Here is a 24,638-nt window from a genome sequence, read left to right on the forward strand (position 1 = left end):
TTTCTACCAATATATATATATTGCTACCAGGATTTAGTAAAAAGCGTTTTATAGTTAATTTAAAAGTAAATATTTTAAACAGTAAGCAACAAATCTGTACGATTAATTGCTCCGTAAACGTTTACTGCATGTTCGGTTAAATAACCACCTCGCTTTTCATTTTTCAATCCTACTCGTTAACGTCGTTTTGCTAATTCCCTTTACTTTTTTCAAGGCCAAGTTAGTTACTATACCAAACGCAATATAACATAACTTAAACTGTTGTTTAGCTATTTAAATACAGAAACAAAAATAAGATTAATTGAAATAGCAAACCAAGAGAATCAGCAACAAAACTACACTTGTTAAAAATACGCTATGAAGGTAAAAAAAAACTAAGTAAAAATGTCCAATATATTTAATAAAACGAAGCTATGGTGGGTGGGGAAACCTTAAGCTAAATGCTCCAGGAAAATATGAATCATCGACGCCTAAGTTGCCGCCTTAGTTGCATAACTCATTGTATAGCGAGTCACGGAAAATGCTGCGCGTGTAAATTTCCGCATGGTGTCGCTGCTGAGCCAACCGGTCTCGCTCGTTTCAAAAAGTCGAGTTTTACCGCAAAAAACTCTTCGGTTACATCTCTTATTTATAAACAGCAACCCGAGGAGTCACGCTGTAAACTGATCGGGTCGTGACAAGGTTCGGACAGGAGAGGCAGCTTCAGTTATAACCGCTGAATATCAACGGTGAACGTTAACCGCCATTTTTAATGAACGTTGGAGTTAAAAAGTTCCAAGATTGAGAGATTAATTTAAAAGTTGTGGTTTATATAAACAGGGCTATTGGGTAAGGCTCCATAGTGAGCGGTGTCAGCAGGTGTTTCGTAAGGCGGCGCGTGCCAAGTTCTCTACTTAGAGCTTGTCAAAACACGATCTAATTACTGCATCATTAGCGCGCCATTGTTCCTCGCGAAAGTTGATTGGGATTATGACGCTCCTGCTTTCCATTGTTTAAGGGGAAGATGAACTTTTTACCTTCGCTCAGGCTCGACTCGGTCGTGGGCAGGTACCGGCAGAAAACATTCGATTATTGACACGAAGGCAGTGCGAGTGTTGTGAGGGAAGTCGTTTCGGAGCGACGTTTGTTTGCTTGCAGCGTTGGCGTTCAGATTCTAACTTTTATATATCTCGGGCAGTGTTAGTGTAAGTTAAGTTACGTTGAACACAGGACACCGAATCCTTGGTTTGATTCTCTATAATGACAATGCAAATCCGGTACCCGTCGTCCACCCACCACGGGGCGGGAAACAATATTCTGCCGGCAGTCGGGCCTCCGAACCCCGCCAGCATGTATGGCGCGCACCCGAACCCAGCAGAGCCGAGCTATTACCACTACCCAACGTCGAGCTATACCAATTTGAATGTACCAGGTAAGAAAATATTATTTTAACCGAATTGTTTTAACAATACAGGGTTCGCATGAACAAATTACATCAATTTGTTTAAACGTCATTGATTAAACGATGGTTGTAGTTTTAATTTTGTAAAATGATATTTGGTTATTTATTGCAAACTAAACTAACTTTACATAAATGAACGTAAACTTATATTACCTTAGAAATAGGCCGGTTGCAAATTGCTTACAAATTAAAATAACAAAACACGGCAAATACTATTTAATTTTAAGCGAAACAGGTTTTGGGAATAAACATAGATTTTTCTTAAAGCTTCGTATTCGCAAAAATAAGGATTTATTTTAACTTTTTAATTTGCTAAGCTGTATTTTCGGAATATTTTAATATTTCAAAACATTTGTGAAAAAAAATATTAAATTAATTTAAAAAAAAATATTAAATTAATTTCTCAAAAATTTCTAGCGAAATTGTCAATAGGAGCGCGTATGCCGTTTATGAATAAAATATCTGTCCCTGCGTTAAAAATAGAAGGCCGTTAAATCTCACACCAGAAGCGCGGTTATGAAGGCACCTGCGCCTCCTAAATAGCGTTTAATCATCGGGCGTGTCGTAAGTTAGCTACCCTTGCCTGCTTCGGTTCATAAAGACGAAACTTTATGTATAGTAGGGCGGGGTAAGATGGGACACCTTTTATTATATTTTTACTTCTTATTTGGTAGTAAAGTACTTTAATGAATTATAAAACCGTATCCTCACGACTCCCAGAGACCGTTGTTAATTCTTTAAAACACGATCGGGATTTTTAAATATTATTTGCTAAAGGTGTCCCGTCTTCCCCCACCCTATTATATTAATTTTCGTGAACTACAAAATAGTTTTTTTTAAACAAGTGATTCCAGTAAGCAACCAATATTAATGTAACGGTTTCTGAATTCAAATGAACATTTAAACGTAAACGATATTTATCTTTTTGATTGTGGTAGCGAAAAGCAAGAACAATGCGTGTGAACGAAACAAGGTATTAGATTGATTTTATTTAAATTATCTCCATGTAAAATGTGCCGTAAAGCTTATGCACAAATCAGTATTTTGTATTCAGACGGTGCTGGGTAATGCTGTCTTAGAAATAAGTTCTTCCACGTTTGATTGTTTAACTCAGTTAACTATTTTGAAAACCCGTTCTAAAAAAATGTAAGCCTGAAAATTATGTTCAAAATAGAGAAACTCAAAATAGAGAAAGTAAAATTACTTTAATTCAAAATGCTTAAGCTTTAAATCCATTCACATAAATATGTTTGCTGACCCGAAACCACCGGTTCAATCTGAGGCTGCATCGGACAAGGGTTCGATGTCGCCACCCCCGTAAAAGCCCACGTTGTGCATACGTATGGGATCGCTACGAAAATAGCAGGCCGGATGAACTGGCCGTGTTATGATATGTTCGCTCGGCTTGTTTACGTTACGACGCATACGCAAACGGAACTGTGTAAGATCCGACGCCTACCGAGGCTCGCTGACGCAAATTAGGCGTCCGTTTATCCGCGGGGGTGAAACGACAAGACATTCGTTGAGAATACTACAAACTTGCAAGCTGTTACGCAATCTTAGTTATGTATATATCAACCCTTAACCAAAAGTTTAATGCACTACTTTATAAATGTGGTTAAGTTAAATTATAGCACTGTGGGGAAAAATGGAAACCATTAGCACATACCCACATTTTCCTTTAGGTTCCTTAGAGACAAATAACAACAAAACGGCAGTGGTAAAAACACGATACGAATAAAAAATATATACACAAGTACGCATAATAAAACTGTTGTATTTTACGTAAGCGAACCCTTTAAACGTTATTAGTTTGTTGATATAGCTTAAATAATGTTTTCTACACAATCTTCTTTTTAGATGAAGTTATTTATATTTACGCCGTTTTTCGATTTAAGTTTAAAGTTTAGTGTTTGAGCGAAGCGGTTCAAGTGCCAACTAAGTGACAACTTATAGTTGTTTGTAAACAAGTTAATCGCCCGATTAGTCACACCCTCTCATTACCGTTGACACCTTGGACAAGCGAGTATGTATGGTCAACAACAGATACTTTATAATGACGGGAATAATGAATAAATGTAACTTGCTTGTAGCTGGAAGACGTCAGTCGTTATAACACGGGTATTTTGTTTCATACACCTCTTGCACGCGAGTTATCATGTATTTATGTGGACGAAGACGGGACACCTTTTATAGCACGTAATATCTAAATATCTTGATTGTGTTTTAAACAATTATCAACGGTTTAGGGAAGTCGTGAAAATACGGTTTTATAATTCTTTGAGTGTTCCGTGTTTACTACTAAATTGGTCGAAAATGGAATAAAAAGATTTCCCATCTAACTTTGTGGGTAAATGTTTTTTCTGTATGGCTGACAATTTAGACAACGCAAGAAAGTCTGGCCGACCTAAATCACTTTTTAAGTCCCAATGCAGGCGTTGTTTCACTGGATTATAAATTGTTGCTTGAATTATTTGAAGCTGTCGACTCTGCAACAATAGCTGAATACATATCTACCGCGAGATCCGGAAACCTCTGGATTATTCGCTGCACGAAGGGCTTGATATGGATTCGAATCACGCCCTATGATTCACCATGGCAGTAACATCGCATGCTTTTGGCTGGCAACGATTAGATTAAATTTCGCTGAAAACTTCCACGATTTGAGTGCATTGTGTTATTCATATAATATGAATCACTGTTTGACCTTATATTGTTCGAGAGATATTTCTAAACCTTCCAAGTTAATGGCATAAAGTAAAACCGGATATATATATGCCTACTATATAAGCTCTGCGTATGGAGCATTTACAAGCACTCCCCCGCAATAAACGAAAGAATTTCGCAATTTTAATACGAAGGCCATCTGTTTCGACGAGCGCCGGTTTGCAAAAATATCCGGCGACGCCATTTTGTATTTTATGCAACACACGCGAAAACGCTTTCGATGAAATTAACAATTACTATGTATGACGTCACACATTTCAATGAAACAGGCGACGCTTACAACTCGACAGTCAATGAAATTCAATGTGACGTAACAATACTCGTTGTTACGTATGAATGCGTGTGAATAAGATTTTGTTTCACCTTGAATATGCACTTACAGCCACAACGTTAGAGTAGATATAAGGTAGCCATAGTAACAAACTCATGACATGATTTAAACTCAAGCGAGGGTCAAATTAATCAAACAAATAAAGAGAATGGCATTAGCAACAAACTGATAGTCGTTAAAACTATGAGTGAAAACTACTTCAGGGTATTAAGCGTCAAATAAAAGCGTGACTTCTCAATTTCCCTATATTAGGTTAGGATGGAACGTTCCATGGTTTCATTTTCTTTTATCTTCACCATTTGGTAGTAAACGAAGCATATTTACATGGTTATATAAACGTATTCCCATAAATCTAAAAAAGTCTTTTTAGTTGTTAATTAAAACACGCTTAGGAAATATAGGTTATTGTGTATTAACGGTGTATCGATCTTTCCCCACAAACAGTAAAACAAACCAAGTGAACGGCAACATAATCTTGCCTACCTTTCACGCTTTGTAATCCTCCAACTTACAAAACAACTCGTCCTATACAAAGCACTCGTGTCAGCCACACGTTATAATTATTACGTACAACAGAGCTGAGCGCTTCTGTGTAAACCATTTGCACCGGATTGTTGACTTTGACAAGCACACTAAGAAGTTGGACACGTTTTTTTACAAATCACAAACCGCTGTAAACTGACAGCGCGCATGTAGTGTTTTAGTGAACTACAACATATATGACGTCACAAATATATTGACCACTTTATTATGACGTAATGAAAAGTGACGCCATCATATCACAATCCGAATTCGCGCTCTGTAAGAAATCGTTTCCATGCATTGTGACGTCATAATTTCGAGTGTTCGAATCAAATAAACGACAAAAGTGCTCAGGGCGATTTGGTGTCGGGCGAATGCTATGTTGATTGCACCTCTGCCTCACTTAAATGTTTATTCTTATCGCGCTCGCATCGCTAAGTTAGATGGGATGAATCTGAACATACTCCTATATTTTATGACCTAACAGTTTCCCATATGTGACGTCACTTTACGACGTAATGGAATCACTGTGACGTATGAATCGATTAATGCTGGAATGTAACATCCATTGTTTCATCACAGGCGCCCACCTACCAACACCATGCAATGACCAGTATGGTGGCAGTGCAGCGTTTACAAGCGGCTACCATAACCAGCACCTGCACCATCACCACCATCCACCAGAACAGCAAGGACATGGTCAAACCACCGTATTCATATATAGCGCTCATTGCAATGGCGATCCAGAACGCCCCGGACAAAAAGGTGAGGTCCCCGGTTTAACTAAGGCGTCTAACATCGCATTGTCCATGGTGACATCTCTTTTCACGAATGTTATTTTTTAACCGTTAAAAACTTGGTTGAAAAGCAAACAAAATATTATTGTAACCGTTGCCTTTCGGGGGCTTTGTTCATTCCTTTATCACGGGATAAAAAGTTACAATGAAATAAAACTTTGACGCTTCACGTTCGATAGCTGGCGAGGGTGGGTTGGCTCTTTGATATAAAAACTATTGTTATAAATTCCAATTCAATTGATATCACGCGACAATTTTTACAGCTACTTTAATTTATTGACTGTTAAACAAATTATGAGTAGTACTGTAGGGTAAGGTGGTTTACGTTAGCACATAACACCCACATTAACACTGCACTCTTAGAGTCGTAAGAATACGGTTTTATAATTGAGAAAATATATTCTGTTTACTATATAGTAGGATGGGGGAAGATGGGACACCTTTGGCACATAATATCCGAATATTCGGATCGTGTTTTAATTAAACAAATAATAATGGTATATGGGAGTCTTGAGCATATAGTTTTATAATTCTTTGAAAGTTCCTTGTTTACTACCACATTGAACGAGAAAATAGAGTTAAAATGTGTCCCAACTTACCCCATTTTACTATATCAAATGGGATGATAATAGAGATTAAAATATACACCAACCAACTGCAGTAAGGCTCGACTGGCGCAAACTTTTTAATAAAACGATTTATTTTAGCCTATTAAGTTGGGATATGGGCCAGCGTTTGCTTAGTGCCTCGTAAAGACAGAACTAAACTTGTAAGCGGACGCGAGGTGTATGGAACAGAACACCCATGTTTTAACGACTGTCGTTGACCATCATGCGAGGATAAATAAGTTTTATTCATTCATTAAAAAGGCTATATACGCATTAACACGTTTACACGATTCCGCCATTTTTATAGTTGTTGTACATCGCAGGTGACATTGAATGGAATCTACCAATGGATCATGGAAAGGTTTCCTTTCTACAGGGAGAACAAGCAGGGTTGGCAGAACTCCATTCGTCACAACTTGTCACTCAACGAGTGCTTTGTCAAAATCCCGAGGTGAGACCCAAACCTGGGACCCATCATATTTAATGTATCGGACCTTTTGTGACGCGAACGGTATTTCCAGGGACGACAAAAAGCCGGGGAAGGGAAGTTATTGGACCATGGATCCGGACGCTTATAATATGTTTGAAAATGGCAGCTATCTTCGCCGAAGAAAGAGGTTTAAGCGGAAACAAGATGGCGGACCTAAAGGAAAAAGGGAGAAGGTTGGTTCATGTTCTCTTTAGCTTTATAATGTCGTTGATGATGGTCGAAGTGAAATAAATAATTGATTATCGGGACTTTTAACGGCTCTTAACGGGAAAGCAATCTTACCCGGCCGGAGGGGAAATTTTTTTATATTAGGGAAATTACTGGCTGCGTGTTTACGCAGTGCGGGGATAAAAATAATTGTTTGGCTTGCATTGGATATTTATTGTTTATGCAGCGGATTTGTTGAACTTCCATTAAAATTTTAGTTGGACGCGAACTCGGATTCCATGAAATCCGACGACGGCTCACCCTCGGCGAAAAGTGATTCGAAAAACCCAAACCAGAAATCCGATTCCGATGACGACGGGCAGTATAAATACGAAGCTGGTGACGTGGCGGTAAATGAAGGTTTCGCTTCAACAGGGGTTGCCAAAGTTGAACCACTAGATACAGCGCAAGCGTTTTCATCTTCAGTGATCGAAAGCAATGGAAACATGGAAGGTTATAATAGTTGTCTTACACCGAACACTGGTCAACACGACAACACCGAAGTATCCATGCTGCAGCTTACAAGACCTGACTCATCAGGTTCAAGTGTTGTATCCGCACTACCCAATGCAGACCCCACCTTTCAACCATTACATACCGATGAAGACCCCACAAACATGAGACACAGTTACAACTACCCTTATAACAGCTCCCACTACAATACACATAGTTTAGTATCTTCCCCACAAACCAATGAAGGCAACGTCTCATATCAGCAGCACGACATCAACGATATCCAGACATCAAGCGCATATGAGAACACTCCCTCCCCCACCTCAGAGCCGCAAAATGTGGAGCGATGGTATCCTGAACAAGATCATAGCAGCCATCAAGACAATGCTACCATGGTGGCCTCGGCTCCGTCCCTGATGCCGCAAAACGCGAGCACATCTCCCGACCATTACCCCGCCGATCAGCATAATCATTCCCAGCAGCAACAGCCTTATTATCTTCATCCAAACAGCGAGTTTCTCAATCCAATGACCTGCGTAGCTAACGGTGCGCAAGATTACGCCGCGCAAGGTTACGCTGCGCACATCCAACAGAGTGCAAGTTATTACGGGCAAACTTACACCATCCCGCACCAACATCGAGCATTCTCTGCTTACGATTACACTAAGTACTGACTTCATACATTGCGTACGTAAGCTGCGGGTCAACTATGTTCAAACCCTCAAAATACGAAGGGGTGGCAACTGCAATAATTCGCCAAAACCAATTTCCTTAATTGACCGAGTTGTTCTGTTATCGTAGTCTGTGTAGTGGTAGACCATACGCTTGTACTGGTAGCTTAGCAGAACGGATGCGACGCCAAACAATTAAATCTGATTCTAAAATAATTTGGACTTTAATAAGCCAGCATGTGTTCTATACACGGCGCCTTTTATCTCGTCAAGCAAACATTATCGACGTCTTAACCCGCTGAATTCTACGAAACCGAGAAAACGTTTCGTCTCACAAGCAATTATATGCATGTCGCCGGGTCTCATACCAGCCTAGGTGGCACCTTGATACGATAGAAGGGAATTTATGATTGATTTCCCTTGCTCAAAGTTAGGGAGCGACTTTTTATGTTTTTTTAATTGTGTTCATTTCAAATTTGCAGTAATTAGAAAATATGTCGGCAAAAGGTTTGCGCTTACCGCCGTGATAGCGAATTCGCTGTATGGTGTACAACGTATGCTGCTATACATGGTCAGCTTATTTAAACCAAACCTATTACATCAGTGTATATATGCGACACAAAGTATTCAGCAATTGTAAGTTATATTTCAACGTACTGCTTATATATCATGTGTTATGTTTTGAACTGTGCCTCGTGGGAGATTTATTCTAGATACTTTCACTGTGTATTCCGTACTTCGATGCGCGGAAGCTGAAAATATCCCGCGCATGTCGAGTTTTCTATTCACTATTACGTCATAACCACATTTTCGTAATCGTAATAAACGCGCGAACATCCATTTAAAAGTGTCCGTGAATTTAGTCTAAGATGATCCGTGTGTTTACTCTCTTTTGTCGTCCCATTTAGTAGTAAACAAAGAATATTTTCAGATCTTTATTTAGTTATATATCAGTGGCTCATCTGGTATAAAAACGTGGTGTATTTCCAACGTTTCGTCTGCCATACGGCGAGACTTCATCAGGAAATGTCCCCCCCCCCTCTTTGTTAATTGTTCAAAACACAAATATCAAAAAAATATAGAACAGGATGTGCTAACTGTATCCATCTTACCCCACGATACTATACAAGAAATATAATATCTACATATCATGGTATCTTCATACCAGCTTCAATATTAAACTTCATACCAGCTTCAATATTAAGTTCCCGTCACGCCTCACAGCGACGAAGTAATGTTTACGTTTCACAGGCGTTCGGTGCTTTCACAAATCACAATCCGCCTTGGAACGGTAGCCCATCGGTTGAATTCATCCGGATTCAACCAAAACAAAACATTCATCCCAATAAAGTGGCGTCTACGCTGCCATGTTAGACACAACATTTCTATAAAAATTTAACTCTTACTTTAAAACATTACAATAAAACTTGGAAAAGTATTTTACAAAAGAAACTGCAAAACATGATCGAATCTTAATTTACAGTCCTAAAAGATGTGTATACCTGACCCAAATAAAAAAACACGTTTAGTATAATACAAAGTCACATCACTGACTTGCTGCCTCTTTAGTGAACTTATCAACGACAAGTGTTGCAACCCAATGTAAGAAGGCAACATGCGGGAACAGTTATCACACGTTGTTAACTTCGGGGGAAATGATTTAAATTGGCGCGTGTTACCAAACACGGGCGTAACATACTCGAGGTAAAGTGGCGTGGTTCGACCAGCTGTGACATAATGTATATAGGACGACGTATACATTGTAATGGATTGTTATTTGTGATTATACCTACGCACATGCTACCACTGTATTAGGGACAAAATTATACCGAAAAGTGACAAATTATCGCGCGGCAAACTTAAGCCAGGTGTATGGAGCATAGCGCCAACACACTTTACGTTAACCTAGCAATTAAGTGTTATTCCGGTAAATAATGGATACCAACTTAAACATTTCAGGGTAATCCTACCTGGTATGCGAGGTACAACCAAATGCATCCTGGTTACAATGATGCAAGACACTTACGTTGGCTACTCTCACGGTTGGGAGAAAATTTAAACAACTGTTTACCAAACATTGCGGTCGGGAATAGCGTTAAAACATTTCAACCAATCAAAAGCTTGCGGAACCTCTTCCGGTGACGTGACAGTTAACATAATGACGTCATATACAACATAGAAGTCTAAAAACAGTAAAATGTAAAAAAAAACATTGTGTCGTTTAAGATAACGTAATTTGTTATGCCAGTGTACTTGGGGTTTTGACCATATTTGGTAATTCAATTTCAAATCTAAATTAGGTTGCTAAAGTGTAAGCTTGGATGATCTAAGATTCTAAATTATAAAGTTCTGTTATTTTGTATTTGGGGATAATTGCATGACGTTGCGTTCATAGTAGCGGGGGGAGATGGGACACCTTAAGCACACAATGTCAAAATATCCTGGTCGTCTTTTAAACAATTAACAACGGTCTATGGGAGTCGTTGGGATACAGTTTTATAATTATTTGAATATTCTTTGTTTACTACCAAGTGGGACGAGAAAATAGAGTTAAAAGGTGTCCCATCTTCCCCAACTTACCATATGTAGAGGGAAGGTTTTCGAAACTCGTTTAAATATTTTGAATGCTTAACCTTCGCTTCGATGTTTCAAATCATTGAAGTTTGTTTATCGCGGGTACAGCGGTCACTACCGTTCTATACATCAGACGTGGGACCGTTACCCCATAATAGAGCGTGTACAATGCGATAAAACAATTAAATTTATCGGCGTCGTTTGTCAGAAATATGACGAAATAGAGGACCGACAATTAAAGAAACTTTCAATTTCGCGGTAGTTCATCGTTTTCCATTACATTCAATATTTTCGCGATTAGATATCATAATTCTTTAAAACGAAAATCAAATAAATTAACAACAAAGAGAAAGAGAATTGGCAAACGACAGTTACACACGATATGGATAAAAGGTGTAAGAAAAAGTTTTAGTTAAACATCGTGGCTGTTGAACCTAAATAACTCAAACCGAATCAACTATGATGTCATAATTGGTTAGCCAATTAAAAACAAAGAATCCATTTTGTTTTCGCTTGTTTCGTGTCTCACGTATTCGACAACGTATATCTTACATTATTAATAGTTAGGATCGTGAACAACGTTAAACGCGCTCGAAGTTGCTCGGCGACAACGATAAAAGATCAATTTTCCGCACGCGAGTAACATACAAAACTTTCAGTGGAAATGGCTTTCTACACACACACGCCGTGCACCGCCTGTCTGTATCGGGGCAATTACAGGGCTGTGGAAGGAGACCTAATTGTCGCTGCGTTTCAGCCAAGCCTGCGACACATTGCTGATCAAATGCAAGATAACCAGGTCGACGCTTCTCGCTAAGAGTTTTCGCCGTTGGGTACAAAGAGAATTGTGGTTCGAGTGTTTATTGTTTACCAGCGTACGACATTGCTCTCGCTACGATAACCTCTCGTCTTTGATCATGTCCGCCTTAGTTTGGGAAAAAGCTTCAAACTGCACATTATTTGATCGTCCTCTGAGCCGGGCACGGATAGTGGTTTGTGAGCGAAGTGACAAAGGTCATCCATAACTAAAGACTCTGCGATATTCCGCCATTTTAGCGACACAAGATTTTGGACAATTGTAAAATATTCTTAAATTGATGGTTTAAATATTCCATTTACTACGCAACTTCTGTTTATACTCCGATTTAATCTTTCCCTCCAAATGGAGCTTCCAATTTAAGGTCTGAAACATCTTTAAGTTAGATTAGGTTTTAACATTAGCGCAGTGGTCACTGCCGTGTTCTTATCGTCGCATCTTTGCTTTTATCAGTTATTGGTAAGCGGGGACGAAAAGTTCACGGTGTCGCTGTCTCTCGCTTTCATCTTATTGTTTATCGCGGTTAAATCGCGCTGGACGTGCAGGCCACGATTTCTCATCTATCTTAACAATAGAGATCTTATACTAAGAACGATTTTGACGCAAAAGCAAATCTCCCCGAATTTAGGACAGAATCTCAAAAAACGAATCAAACTTATAAAGGACTAGGATCGACTGGCAAATTGTAAGCCAGCACATAAAATATTTATTCTGCTTATATTATATACGCCCACGGGTTAAGCCTGACGTTTCAGCTGCCGCGAATATCGTGGGAAGAACCAAGTGAAAATCCCGCTTACGCAAATTCGGGAAAACCGTTTTCGAAGTTTGTTAATTTCAACTTGGTTACTCATCGAATACACAACAGATCTGTGTAATTTCCACCAAAAAATACATGTTCAAAAGATTAATGAAAACTAAAGTAAAACCGTAAGTTTAGCGTTTATAAGGTTATGGTTTCTATCAAACAATTTCGGGAGTAAAAATGTGATCAGCAGCTGTGTTTGTGGTTTGGAATGTTCGTATTTCAAAAAGCTTTCAAACGCAAACGGCTATGATGAGATGCAGGTCTATTCTAGGAAAGAATCAAATTAAATAAAGTCAAAATAAAGATTTTAAAAAAGATGACTTTTATATTTTTTATGTTACTATTAAAGTAAAGAGAGCAATGCTGCAGTTACGCTTGAATAAACAGGTCTACGTAACAAGAATTTGTGTTAGTTAACAACCACCATTGTGACGTGGTGAACTTGTAGCCTCAGCAATTCTCCCAGCACTTGAAGTAATTCACATCGAGGTAGCGCTGCCATGATGCTTGTATGATGACAGGGTATACCGTGGCGGCGGCAACCGAGACAATTACCAAACCAAGCATCGCTTTTAAAGTCTCACGCATCGCCCTATATGCGAGACCGCGTCGCAAATACGAATTTTGGATGTCGAGCACGAATTGTAGTTTGCTGCCAAGTGGTTTAATGCGCGAACACCTGGTTTAGAGAAATGGGGGGTGGGGGGTTTTGCTAGAAAACTTGAAGTTTTATCACTAGGTGGGGTAAACATATTGTTATACCACGTGATGTTTTGACCACGTGATCAACACAATGCGGGTTTGTTTTGTCACCGAATGCATCCAACTTGGTTCGATCGGAATGTTTTTTTGTTGTTTTCGCAGCTTTACAACTTTCCATAAATAGCAAAGAATGTTCGCACTACGTAGATCGAGCTACGTGGTAAGAATGCTTGCGTATATCCGGGGTAAAAGCAGCGTTAAAGCCATCAGCGTTAAATCGAAAATTGGCAAATTACGAATCGACGCTTAAATTATAACTTATCGCGCTGTGGTTTGAGGGACTGTCGTGTCTCACGGCCCGCGTGGACTTGATTTACGGGCGTGTGTTCGAGGCATTTTGCAAATTACTAAACAATCGACCGTATTATGACGCAGAGCGCGTCGATTCGGGAATCAATTGTCGTTGTCAATGAGACAACAGAAGCAAGATTGCCGTCGCAATTGTTCAACGTTCAGGAAAGTTGTTTATTATTGCACGATAAATTAGCAACCCCGAACTGATCCTCGCAAGTGTAACAAATTATTCCCGCAACAATTTGTTCCTTTAGCCTCCGATCTTATGCTGTGCCCACGGTCAAAAAGTCAGCAATCTTTAAATTCTTTCATCGAAAAATTCTGAATTTTCAAACTAACTGATCGATTAAAGAGCAGCAAATTTAAAACCGATGCAACTTTTGTAAACAAATGTGTTTAAGTTTGAGCAATTTGAATATTAATTTAACATTAGAATAACTTTGGCATTTCCTTATGACACTGGCATACGAGTTACAAATAAATACATTTATTCGGTACATTTATTTGTAAATGGCAAATTTGTACTTTTATAACGCATCTCACTATATATATAGTGGAGTGGGGGAAGATGGGACACCTTAAGTACATAATATCCAAATATCCTAATCATGTTTAAAACAACTTACAACAGTCTAAAGGAGTCGTGGGGATATACTTTTATAATTCTTTGAATGTTCTTTGTTTACTAATAAATAGGACGAGAAAATACAGTTTAAAGGTGTCCCATCTTCCTCCACCCTACTGTAAGTTTATTGTATGTTGGATATAGCGGCCACGCTTGTTTATCGATTTCAAAATTTATTTTATCCATACTTTACTTCTGTCGTATGGTTGCTAATTTATTTCTCTTCGTTATTTTGATAAATTTTATCTTCGGTGCCGCATTCAATAAATAAATCTATATATGTTGCACATTGCAGTTTTATTACAGGGGTAACAACATAAGATGCGCATAGGAAGCAAAACTGAAGATATTTCACGATATACTGGTTTGTTGTGGCTGAACGAGGAAGTAAAACAACAACCTACGATTATTTGGATAAGATTTTCGCATTACGCCAGCTCTATACACGACTCGTAGTGAGAGTGTCGGATGTTGGTTCTTTATGAAGGTTGAGTTACTGTTGGAATAACACAGCCACGCGTAGTGTGAGTTGTGGGCAGAGACGGCAAGCCAGTTCACCTTTTACTTTGTTAGTGGTGTAAACAATAAGTCCATCAAGGGTAGGCATGCGATGATATAACTTTGCGTCAAAACGTAACGACCCGCATCACCACATGGTAAGGCTTGATGCGTATTGTCTGAAGGCGAATTTTAAATTATATTTCTTAATAGACCCTTAATAGAATAGATTGACACGATACGTGTTATTAAATACCGACAATATGGGTGTAAATTAATCAAGAGACATCTCCTTAGCCACAAGTCGCTTCGTGGTCGATCCGAGCTCGGGATGACTGACAAATTTAGACACGAGGTGTTTGGTTTCACTTAATTAGCGATGAATGAGATATGGCTGAGAAAGACGAGGGTAAAAATCGAATCTGCTTCTGGGTTAAATTTGAAGCAGAATTTTCGATTTGCAAAATCTACCAATGTATAAAAAACGCCTATTTAAATAATGCATTTTTAACTTAACACGCTGTTTTTCTTTTGTCGTTTGTTTTTACTTTTATAGTATTTTAATGACGGTCGTTTTGCTGGTAATTCTTCTCAATTTGTTGTATTGATTAATTTGATCTTCGCTATTGTTTTCGAGGAGATAAATAAATTCCGTTATGCTTCCTTGTTTAAACTGATTTGAGACGACACATTTATTTCAAATATCAGTAATGACATTATGAACGTCAACATCGAGTAACGTACATGAATATATGTTATATGCAGTACTCTCATACTTGTGTATATTATATAATAGGGTGGGGTAAGATGGGATAACTTTCATTCTATTTTCTCGTCCCAATGGGTAGTAAAAACAAAAAAACGTTCTAAGAATTATACAACCGTATCCTCACGACCCCCATAGACCGTTGTCTATTGTTTAAAACACGGTCAGGATATTTAGATAACATGTGCTAAAGATGTCCCGTCTACCCCCACGCCACTATATGTGTTAAATACAAAGTTAAAATAAAGGTTTTCGCCTTCTACAGTCATCGGTATGCAGTAATAATATTCGTTCACTTCAAGCCCATACAGTGTTGGTCAGTATGTTAGTATCAAATTACTTGCTAGCCCGAAGCTAAGCAAGACACCTGCCCTAACGCGAAGTCAAATTATCGATGGTTAGTCACACTCGACGTTATAATATCTCCTCATATATAACACTGTAGGTCGCACAGAACAAATTTACAAACGTATGGTTTTGATTGACAGCTAAACGTTGCGATGTGTAGCGTTCACTATGACGTAACACATGACTGGATATACCGTTACAGAACAAATTCTTTGAAATGGAAGTAACGAATTTACTTCGCTTTTCGCGCACTGGCCGAAGCGGGTTCTCTGATGCCAGATACCGTGAATAGGAGGGGCAAGCAAGAGACTTACACAACTTGTCAATTAACGGCAGACAGACCACTATTGTGGTGAGGCGGCCAATCGACATAAACCGGTGACGAAGCGTCGCTCAACGATAACCGACCTCAGCAAAGGATTGTCTCCATCAATTTTTTGGCAGGTTTTTTAATTTTTCTGTGAGTTTGACCCAGTAGTCTTGTAGACTTATTCTACGAATAAAGCAATTTAAGGGCGCCGCTACGGCAGCGGTTCTCGTGTATTCTGCAAATGACGTTCGGGGTAAAAAGCGATTAATCGTCGAGCTCTTCTATTGAGTGAGATGGTATTATGACGTAACAGGTAAACGCAAGAGAACTGTCAGCGAGCGTTGTCGTATCTGGTTTCATATCAGAGGCCACCGGATCCCACCGTAATGATGCTGCTGCCATTACAGCAGGCCGCAGGAAAAGCAGTGTTTCCATGAAATATTAACATTCAATGCGACCTATAAGCGACCGGAGGATAATTTTAGATCAAGGCATCACTGGCGCAAGGTACTGGGCCTGCGGGGCGCGGCAATATCGAAGTCGCCTTTGAGATTAGATTGAAAACTTAAGGTACTCCGTGATTTATCGCTGCCCGCTACTCCATGACACATAACTGCAACTAATGGAACAAAAATATACTGACATTTCATAAAATTCCCATAAAAATTAGGGTTCTTGATATTTTGAATGATTGGTTACACAATTGCTTATGTACTGTTCACAATAATGACATTTCTACTTTGGTTTCGTTTCTTAAAAATTCTTCATCACAAACTGAATAAGACGCAAAAACGATATTACAGTTATAACCATTATAGATAAGTTGTACGGTTTATATAACGGTTTGTGGGAATCATTTATTCCTATAGTCTCGTGGTTGGTTTGTCCTTATGTTTCCCAGTTACTTTTGTACGAATTCTGGGTTGGAATTCGTGCGACTTACTTACACGTTGGATGTAGAAACCAGATCCTAATTTCCCGCCCACTTTTTTGGGTTTCAATCATTATTGTGTCGTACCCGCCCACGTCACAATGGAGTTCGTGATGTCACAAAGCTACGGATTGTGATGTAAAGACGGTTCGACAAGTTTTGGTGGCCACCCCCGCTGTGAGATAAACATGATATGCGAGGTCGATCTTTTGATAAAATTTGTTTCACAACAAACCACGCGCTCCCCGATATTGTGCGAAAAGTAACTCACTCACGACACCTAACGGAAGCAATTTAACTTTTACTTAAACGCGGATTTCGTGTCAATCTAGTTCAGTACAAATTTTAAGTTTAATAAAACCACCAGATTGATAAATTTCATTTCCGCACACACCCCAACACGGATTGCTGTTGTATCAGCGCTTTGTTTAATCTCATAACGACGATCCGTGTCAGTTATAATCGAGCGGTGGGTCGATTTCCGTTGGATTTGTTTTCACTGACACGTGTCAGGAATCGGAAAGTGAGGAGAGGACTCGTCTGCGGGTTCTAAACGAAGCGTAACGGAACGCAGCACGCACGAGCGGACGTGTGAAGGTTATTGTAACTTGTCCAGTGTTGAAGGGAAAGCGAAGGAAACCAGGGCGGCTGTCAATCAACCACGATGGTTCAAACCATAATGTAATGGTGGTCAGTGTGCAAATAGGGGTGTGGGTTCGAATCTCATACCTAACACTCAGTCATGTAGAAGAAATTTCGTCACGCTCGTGTTACATGCATTAAGTATATTGTATAAAATGCAATAGAGGATTCGGGGTGAAAAATGAAAATTTGGGGCAAATTTAAGCCAAGAAAATTTGGCCGGCCCTTGAAACATAACGTTTGTGTGTTTAATAACATTCACTTATCACAAGAATTTAATATTTCAAGAACTACAAGTCTCCTGAACATGACGTTACCGTAAATGGTTCATCGTATGCTGACACGTTTTTTGCTGTATTTTTTATTCCATTCATAATTTTTATAAACATTTTCCAGTAAAGCAACTTCGTTTGGGGAAGTTTTTAAAACAGCGATTATATTTTGAAATAAAATTCCCGATCGCTATTCACGCCAATCATTGTTATATCGGATGTTTATTTTCACTTGCTAACCGAGTGCCAAGGAAAGGTTGCCACCCGTAACCACGGCGGACGCCACACTATTGTTGCCACGTTCGTCATTCATCATTTGTGGTTACGCCCCCATAGGTGAGAAGCAATTGTCGGCGACGAAACGCCGTTAATGGCTGTCAACGGTAAATCACTTTCGCAATTATTAGGTGTTCAATAGAATGAAGATATTTCATATTCAATCAGTTCACACCAGACACAACAACGCTATAACCTCCCTGCATTTGCAACATATTTCCTAATCGTGTAAACAATTAACGCTCTTTTAATAGTCGTAGGGCGACGGTTATATAATCATGTAAATATTCTTTGTTAACTATCAACTGAGACGAGTAAAGATAATAAAACAAAGACCATTTTACCCCAACCTACTGTATAAAGCACACTCACATTTACTACAAATCTCATGGTACATTTATATGCACAACACAAATTTTCTGGAGAAGTTACTCGATTTGTATCACCCACAAAGTAACATACATAGTTACTCGTAAGCTGGCACGAGGTGTATGAACACCCGTGTTATAACGACTGTCGTTTTCCAGCCACGCGAGGATAAATTAAGTTACATTCATTCATTCATTATGGCAAGAAGTTCTAGTTTATACGTAGTACCATCTGCGGATTTATACAACTCATGCTCACGTTCAAGTTAAAACGTATGTCTTATTATAAACGAGACTTAGGTTATGATTTTATACACCGAATTATAACGTGCGGGTGTCGATTTATAATATGTTGCTAAACACATATAGTAGGGTGGGAAAAGATGGGACACTTTTTCACTCATTTTTCTTGTCCCGTTTGGTAGTAAACAAAAAACATTCAAAAAAGTCTAAAACTATATTCTCACGACTCCCATAGACCGTTGTTAATTGTTTAAAACACGATCAGAATATTTGGATATTATGTGCTAAAGGTGTCCCATCTTTCCCCACAGTACCATATATCACGGTAAGATAAATGGTTTAAATATCTAAACATATACATTTATAAAGGGTTTTCATATCAACAAAAACATCAAACTTTCACAAACCTTTTGAAATGATCTAGTTGAACGTCATATTTGTACCTCGCTTGTTTTGTTTCTGGCCATCGTAACATTGGTAAGCAGTTCTATACACTTTTCTAAATAAGAGCAGTGCTAGAAGTACGTGTCTTGAACAGTATAACGAAATGTATGAGACATAATATGTTTGCCTAAAACAATACTATCAGTCTCTACAAAACAAATGATCCGTTTTGTATAATTACTGTCAACACCTTGCGTTAAATACCTTATACACCTATTAAGAGGAGATCGTTTATTTAAATACTGTCTACAACTTCTGCTGCCTTTACCACACATCCGATATCAAACAACAAACTAACAAGTCGCAAGTAAACACGATCCAGGCAAGAGGAGAACACCCGTGTTCGAGCTGATAGATGAAATGCGCCGAGGAATTGAGTAATCAGTGGTAACCGAAGGCAATTAGCGTGTGATGCTAATGTGATTCACTAAACGATTGTTGCAGCTAACGGCGCGCGCGTCGTAAACTGAGGGTAACGGGTTCGGAGCTCGACGCTGCAGCATGATTGACGTCTGAATTTTTCAAAATAAAACGTCCACAAAGTCACACATGTGGTAACTTGTAAGCAAGCACGCGGTGTATGAAACAACACCCCTGTTATAACAACTGCCTTTGCGCCGCCACGTGACGATAAACAAGTTATATTTATTAATTAGCTTTATTGATTTACAAGGTTTATGAAACACTTGTGTTATACATTTGACTAAACACAATGCTTTCTCCAGATTTGTTTTAATAATTTCCTCAAATTTTACAACGAGCTAAATCTAAAGCATTTACAAATATTTTAGCGCGTTTACAATGTAGCACAGTTTACTTTACAAGGGTGAGATGGACCATAGATAAAACATAATATCTCTGGTTTGAGAAATACCACTTTTTACAGGTTATTTCGAAGTTAAATTTAACGCGAATATTAGGGGTCTATCATGGAACTTTGCAAATCTTTCTAGTTGGACATTAAAAACTGGAGAGTTATTTTAAACAGCGGATACGTTCATGATAACACACCTATGTACAAGATATGCATTCTATAGAAATATTATTCATCTTTTGAATCTTCGGATATTTTGTCGTTAGTTGGCGCTGGTGGGCTGCAAAATATTTGCTTGCAGCTTTCACGAAGTTCGGGGTCGAAATAAATGTAAATGAATGGGTTCGACCCGACAAATACTTTTGCAGCAAGCTGTTGATAAAAATGTTTGAGTTAAAACAGAAAAAAATGGCTGAAAACTAATTTAACTCTAATGGGAGTCACAACAGAAGATCCAAGACGAGACAAAACAATTCACGAAACAATTCATCAATACTGTAATTGCTGTGTAAATCAATAGGACATTTGCTACACACGCAAACGTTATCGTTTGTATATGAGTTTCCAACATACCATTTGTATATACAAAGAATGCCAACATGACTGTTAACGACTACTGTAGTCACGTAGGATTTTTATTCATCGATTGTTACATAACGAAAACTTAGGTGTCGATTACTACTATTCAATAGTTACACTTTCAAAAGTTACATACGTGGTAACTGAACAGACACAAGGTGTATGAACAGAACACCCATGTTATAACGACTATCGTTGCTCCGCCGCGAGGTTAAAAAAGTTAATTTATTCATAAAACGAATGCGACTTACGTTGTTGATGACGACACAGAAATATGGGACAGCTGAAACACCAATTGTGATCGATACCATCGCATAGATGGCGTAAGGGAGCAAACCAATTGCCATTTGAACGGGGACCACAAAAAGAAGCTGAAAAAAAATAATCCATAAATTTTCAATCAAAATCAAGACGAATACTTTATAATTATAGTAGAATGGGGAAGACGGGACATCCTTATTAAATAGTATTAAACGTCCTGATCGTGTTTTAAACAATTAACAACAGTCTATGGGAGTCGTGAGGCTAAAGTTTTATAATTCTTCGAATGTTCTTTGTTTACTACCAAATGGGACGAGAAAATAGAATGAACAGGTGTCCTGTCTTCCCCCACCATACTATATATTCACTAAATGCTGTGGCATTTAAATATATCAGCCTTCTTTCATCGATGGTACGTTACGTTGTCGTAGCATAATTCGTTGAATACTTTCATTAAATAGTTGTATTGATTTTGGTATGACGTCATATATAGGCATGACGTCATACATAAACATGACGTCACACAACATATCGCATAAAAATGTTACTTCATACAACTTCTTACCGGGTAAAATTTGTTGATTTTCGTTGATATTTTCATGTAGCTGGACACGAGTTTGTAAACCGGCCAAACGAACCAGACGGTTGAGATCAGTATGATATAGAAACTATATTTACTGCCAAAAATAAACAACTTTTTTAACTTGTTGAAACTATTGATTGCCAAGCCAACAGTCATATATGGGTGTTATGTTGCATACACAATGGCCAACTAAAAACTTTTCTAAATGAATGACAATTTGGACAACCCATTAGTGACCACTGGGTTGGAGCAATTGCCGTTAAGTGTCTTGCCCAAAGACACATACGCCAACAATGGTAGCAGCGACGAGCCTTGATTCCGTAACCTTTGATCTATAAATAGCCAGCTCCATAACCGATATGCTACGTCATCATACAAGCAATATATCCGTCAATATGTTACGATTAAACAACATTAAGAGCAATAATAAACCATGGACAACATAATAAAACTTACGCCGATATAGATTTAAAGTCCAACAGACACCCAGTTCGCCATGTGACGTCATCAGTTTCGAATCCATATCGCCCGAAACCGATAAAAGGGAGAGCCCCTCCTATGATACCCATGGTCCATGTTAAATAGACGTGAAACGAGTAGTTCCTACCGACTGCGAGGTAAAGTAAGTTGTTGTAACTTGCTATATGGCTAATTGTAAGCAAGGGTTTTTTGAGTGGTAACTTGAGTGACTTATCCATGGTCGCCACTCCCATGTCCACAGTTGCTAAGGCTATATTTCATGGCGTTGACAAAAAGAACATTTTAATAATTTTAATATGGCAATAAACGCTACTAACAAACTGTGGTTGATAATTTACAAATACCTGACATTTTCCTAACGAAAACACATTGTGATAAAAGCGCAATCTGCTCCAATAAATAAAGCCTTATTGTAAACAGTGAATATATCTTTAAAATAAAATAACTTCGTACCCATTTTTGGTTTGCAGAATCTGTAATATTTGTCCTTGGCAATGAGAGCTGCCCCCGCGATGCTGATGAAGGTTGGGGCCATTCCTATGAAAGCATCGACCTGTTGAAGGGTGGTAGGTTATTGTAACTATGATAGGTGCACAGTAGTTGAGACGTGTGCGTCTAAGTTAGGGATATCTTGAGGCTTAACGCTGCTACCATTGTTGCCGTATATGTTTCCTTGATCAAGATACTAACGTTAATTGATCCGACCTGGTGTTCACTAAAGTTTAAATTGACAGCAATACCGAAAGACGATCGCCCACAAAGTTACGTATCATGGTAACTCGTAAACAGGCACGAGGTGTATGAAACAGAATATCCGTATTATAATGACTACCGTTACCCCGACAGCATACAGATAACCAAGTTACATTCATTCACATCATGCCAATGTAACGGTCGATACGTTTTACTCACGAAGAGATGTGTGTACAACATATGCAATGTAATATAGGCACGGGTCGATAATTACATCACATCATATAACGTGTGCAAGGAACGCGACGACGTTACAACATTGTAAGCCATAGGCTTTAAAACCGTTTTATATTTGATTAAATGAATAAATGAAACTGATTTATCCTTGCGTGGCTGGGCAATGGAAATCGAGTGTTATATTTCATACACCTCGTACCAACTTATGTGTCTTTGTGGGTGATTATTTTCCTGCATATATCTGTCAGTAAGATATTTAGGTCCCTACCTGACACCCCAAGTCACCGAACGGCCATTGTGGTGCGAACGCAGCTATGGTGGATGCAAACACATGTACGGTGATCAGGAGGTCGCTGGTTGCAAGAGAGAGCAGAAATTTGTTCTTCTTTTTCAGATCGGGACGCTTAGCAAAGATTACGAAAAGCAAACTGTAGCCGGTGATGGTTAGTAAACCTGTGAGGAAATTTGTTTCAAATATCGAGTAGTTTAAAAAAGGATGAAGCATTTTTTGAACTTGGTTATTTTCAGCTTTATGCCTTGAACAGAATAATATTAATATAATTCTATGAATATATTAAATTCAACAGAATATTAATAAAATATATAATTCAATCTCGAGGCATAAGTAATGAGCATATGCTGAGATAATTAAATATAAAATCTGTCGCTTCGGCATATTACTATGAACAGCATATATAAATATAAAGCAATGTTTAATAAAAAATAATATTATTTAAAGCTTAATAAGTTTTGGACATGATAACGTCATTTAAAGCTATCACTACACCTACGTGTAGCGACCACGCTTGTTTTCTTCCAATTAGTTGTAAATTTAACTGTAAACGTATTTTAACAACTCTTGTTTTGTCGCTGCATCCTATACAACTTTTCTTTTAAAATATTTCTAAATTTTTGCTGCCGTAATCGAAAAGGAAAATAAAAGTTATTAGGTACCAACAGCTTATAAATTAAAGCAAAAATTGACTTACCAAGCAAACCCATAAGCACACCGTACACTCGCTTGTCATTAACTTCCATCTTGAAAATGTGTCTTCTCCACGAACAGCGAAGTGGAATGTGACTTGGAACCGAGACGCGTCGATTCTTAAATGGAGTCGCGGCCACACGCGGTTAAACCAGGTCAAAAGGAAAATTAATCTGGGAAAACGCAGCGTGAATTACGGAATGACAAAGACACAGAGTTGGATTAGGGCAGATTAATCGCGTGTAAGCCACCAGAATAATCGGATATAAAATATTCCATGCTTGGATTTTTAATTAAAATTCAAAGCACTTGAAAAACACATCGTTGCTTTGCATTGAATATAAGACGACCTGATGAAGGGGATATAATTGAAAGTCGAAACGTCGTGTTTGAAAAAATAGAAAATTCCGATGTAAATGTATGAATGAATGTAACTTACTGTATCCTCGCGTGGGCGGAAAACGACAGTCGTAGTAACACGCATGTCCATACACCTCGCGCCAGCTTACGAGTTACCAAGCACGTTACTTTGTGGATTTTTTCTTTTTTTATGTGGCTGATAGCCACTGGGTTGGGGCAACTATCGATAACTGTCTTGCCCAATGACATACTCTCACAATGGTAGCAGCGGCAAGCCTTGAACTCATTACCTCTAGGTTAGAGGCAGGGGTTCCAACCAACTGTGCTACGGCGCCGACAAAACAAGTTTTATATTTACAATATCCTAATATCATCCGGGTCGTGTTTTAAACAATTAGGAACAGTCTATGGAAGTCGTGAG

At 38.6% G+C, this 24,638-nt stretch overlaps 2 protein-coding genes and 1 long non-coding RNA gene across 3 annotated transcripts in view; 1 reads left to right on the forward strand and 2 right to left on the reverse strand.

Annotated features, from left to right (window-relative positions):
- LOC108950400 overlaps positions 1-19,264 on the reverse strand; it is a 34,804-nt gene extending 15,540 nt beyond the window's left edge. The window contains exon 1 of the long non-coding RNA XR_003396924.1: positions 19,189-19,264. This is a non-coding gene — a long non-coding RNA (uncharacterized LOC108950400). The remainder of the gene's footprint in view (positions 1-19,188) is intronic.
- On the forward strand, positions 1,184-9,087 carry foxc (transcription factor protein). Its single transcript, NM_001078240.1, is given in 6 exon segments — positions 1,184-1,411; positions 5,604-5,698; positions 5,700-5,786; positions 6,750-6,877; positions 6,948-7,089; positions 7,342-9,087. Coding segments are annotated over 6 exon segments (1,533 nt in total). The 5' UTR covers positions 1,184-1,239; the 3' UTR covers positions 8,251-9,087.
- Positions 19,265-19,941: 677 nt separating the features above from the next.
- opsin3 (retinal G-protein-coupled receptor) lies at positions 19,942-23,953 on the reverse strand. Its single transcript, NM_001032468.1, is given in 7 exon segments — positions 19,942-20,411; positions 20,870-20,989; positions 21,445-21,556; positions 21,919-22,072; positions 22,396-22,495; positions 23,141-23,325; positions 23,862-23,953. Coding segments are annotated over 7 exon segments (864 nt in total). The 5' UTR covers positions 23,911-23,953; the 3' UTR covers positions 19,942-20,267.
- Positions 23,954-24,638: the final 685 nt, after the last annotated feature.

The sequence above is a fragment of the Ciona intestinalis genome, unplaced genomic scaffold (genome assembly GCF_000224145.3).
Source record: "Ciona intestinalis unplaced genomic scaffold, KH HT000141.2, whole genome shotgun sequence".
Lineage (NCBI taxonomy): Eukaryota > Metazoa > Chordata > Ascidiacea > Phlebobranchia > Cionidae > Ciona > Ciona intestinalis.